At 35.9% G+C, this 1,939-nt stretch overlaps 1 protein-coding gene across 1 annotated transcript in view; it reads left to right on the top strand.

The window, feature by feature from the left end:
* Nucleotides 1-1,438, top strand: part of LOC106871223 (protein LZIC) — a 17,349-nt gene extending 15,911 nt beyond the window's left edge. Inside the window, exon 5 of the mRNA XM_014917574.2 lies at nucleotides 1,168-1,438. Coding sequence (XP_014773060.1) covers nucleotides 1,168-1,410 — 243 coding nt within the window. The 3' untranslated portion in view covers nucleotides 1,411-1,438. The remainder of the gene's footprint in view (nucleotides 1-1,167) is intronic.
* Nucleotides 1,439-1,939: the final 501 nt, after the last annotated feature.

Raw genomic sequence — 1,939 nt, 5'->3', positions numbered from 1 at the left:
TATATATATATGCATACACACATAACTATTTCTCGGATACTGTGATTATATGCAAGTAAAACTGCACATATTCCTTTCCCACTTTTTGTGCTCCCTGTAATCCTTCGTGGAACCACTTCCCAGTCCAGGACATTGCCCCATCTGATTATCATTTATTCTGCAGTCTTCAAAATTATTTGGATGAAAAAAATATAAATTCTGTAGACAAGGTCAGAACAGTACTGGATGAGTATTTTTCATCACAGACAAGTGAATTTTGGAAGAGCATTGTAGAAAATGAAGGAGTGTATATTTTAGATTAAATAAGAACTTTGTTTATCTTAATTTTGAAATATAAAAGAAGTATAAATAAGCCGCATTATTTATGGGATGACCCAATATCTTTCAACAGCTAAAATACCCCACTTCCACACAGCTGCATACTCATCTATAAATATATAACTTTGTAATTAGTTGTATGTAATTGTACAAGTAGAAGGATTGTTTCAGATTTGATAACAATCTAAAATATTGTAGGCTGGAAAAAAAGAAATGAAATACCAAAAAGAGTTACAGCAGAAAAATAAAATTCTCTAAAGCAGAACAACATGCTAGCCTTCACTTCAGTTTTTGAGAAAACTGTTTAACTGTGATCTATGAAAAATCTTTAGTAAAAAAAAGCTCCTAATTATTGAATAATTGTCTAATTATTGGTCAACTGTGTAACTATTGGTTAGTCGTGTCGCCAACTGTTCATAGTATAACCATTGGGCAGTTGTCTTGTCATTAGTCAGTTTTCTATTATTACAGTTGTCGGACCATTGGTCAATTATCTAAATACTGGTGAGATGTCTTACTGGTTAGTTGTGGAAACATTGATTCAGTTCTTGAAACACTGGTCTCTAACCCTTTGATATGAACCTGTCTGAGACCATCCCTGATTTGATGATACAAACTTCTTGTTTTCAAGTGATCTAAATTAAAAACCTTCCCTCAAATTTTCAGGTTAATTTATTTTGCAAACACCAGATCAAAAATATAACCAAATTTTGCTAAATTTTTCATCATGTCCAAAATTAACTGAAACTAAATCACTAATTGCTCTCTAACTTTTGCTCTGGCATCTAAGTATTGATCAGTTGTTTGTATTTGCTTTTTTTTTTGTTTATTTTCTTTTCTTTGAGATAGATTCAACGCGATACTAAAATTGGTAAAATACCTGCTGACCAAGCCAAACAACAGACTGTGGAGATTCTGACAGCATTGAAGAATCTGGGAGAGGAACTAACATCCGACGAATCATCTTATTTACTGAGTAACTCAAGTGCCTCAATGAAACAGTTTGAGGAAGTTGCCATGACGATGGGCAAGTATTGCACTTTGACATTTGTCCTTTGTTGTGTTAAGTTGACTTGCTGGCAGAGTTGTTAGAGCATTGGATGAAATGTTTTGTTGTATGTTTTCCAATTCTCTGTGCTTTGAGTTCAAATCCCACCCAGGTCAATTTTCCTTTCATCCTTTATGAGTCAATTATAAAAGTGCCAATCCGCATCAATGGCTTGGCAGAACTGTTAAAGGACCGGGTGAGATACCTTGTGGTATTTGTTTATTTGTTCTGGCCCTTTGAATTCTGACAACACTGATGCCTAACTGTGTCAATGGTGTTAAAAGAGGAGGCTTGCATGCATGGGAAACCACTTGTCACCCTCAAAAAATCTTGGCCTGACCTGTACAGATACACCATGTAGATTCATGGTTAAGCCATGGGGAAATATTACCTTGCTTGGAAATGAGCTAGGTAATGGTTAGCAACAGGAAAGGCATGCAGCCATAAAAAATTTGCCTCAAGAAATTCTCTCAGACCGATGCAAGCATGGAAAAGTGGACATTAGATGATGATGACCCGTGTGTGTGCGTGGGGATGGGGGGTGCATGGGTGTAGGTGTGTTTGTGCCTCCTG

Source organism: Octopus bimaculoides, chromosome 12, assembly GCF_001194135.2.
Source record: "Octopus bimaculoides isolate UCB-OBI-ISO-001 chromosome 12, ASM119413v2, whole genome shotgun sequence".
Lineage (NCBI taxonomy): Eukaryota > Metazoa > Mollusca > Cephalopoda > Octopoda > Octopodidae > Octopus > Octopus bimaculoides.
This window is presented reverse-complemented; position numbering and strand designations above follow the sequence as displayed.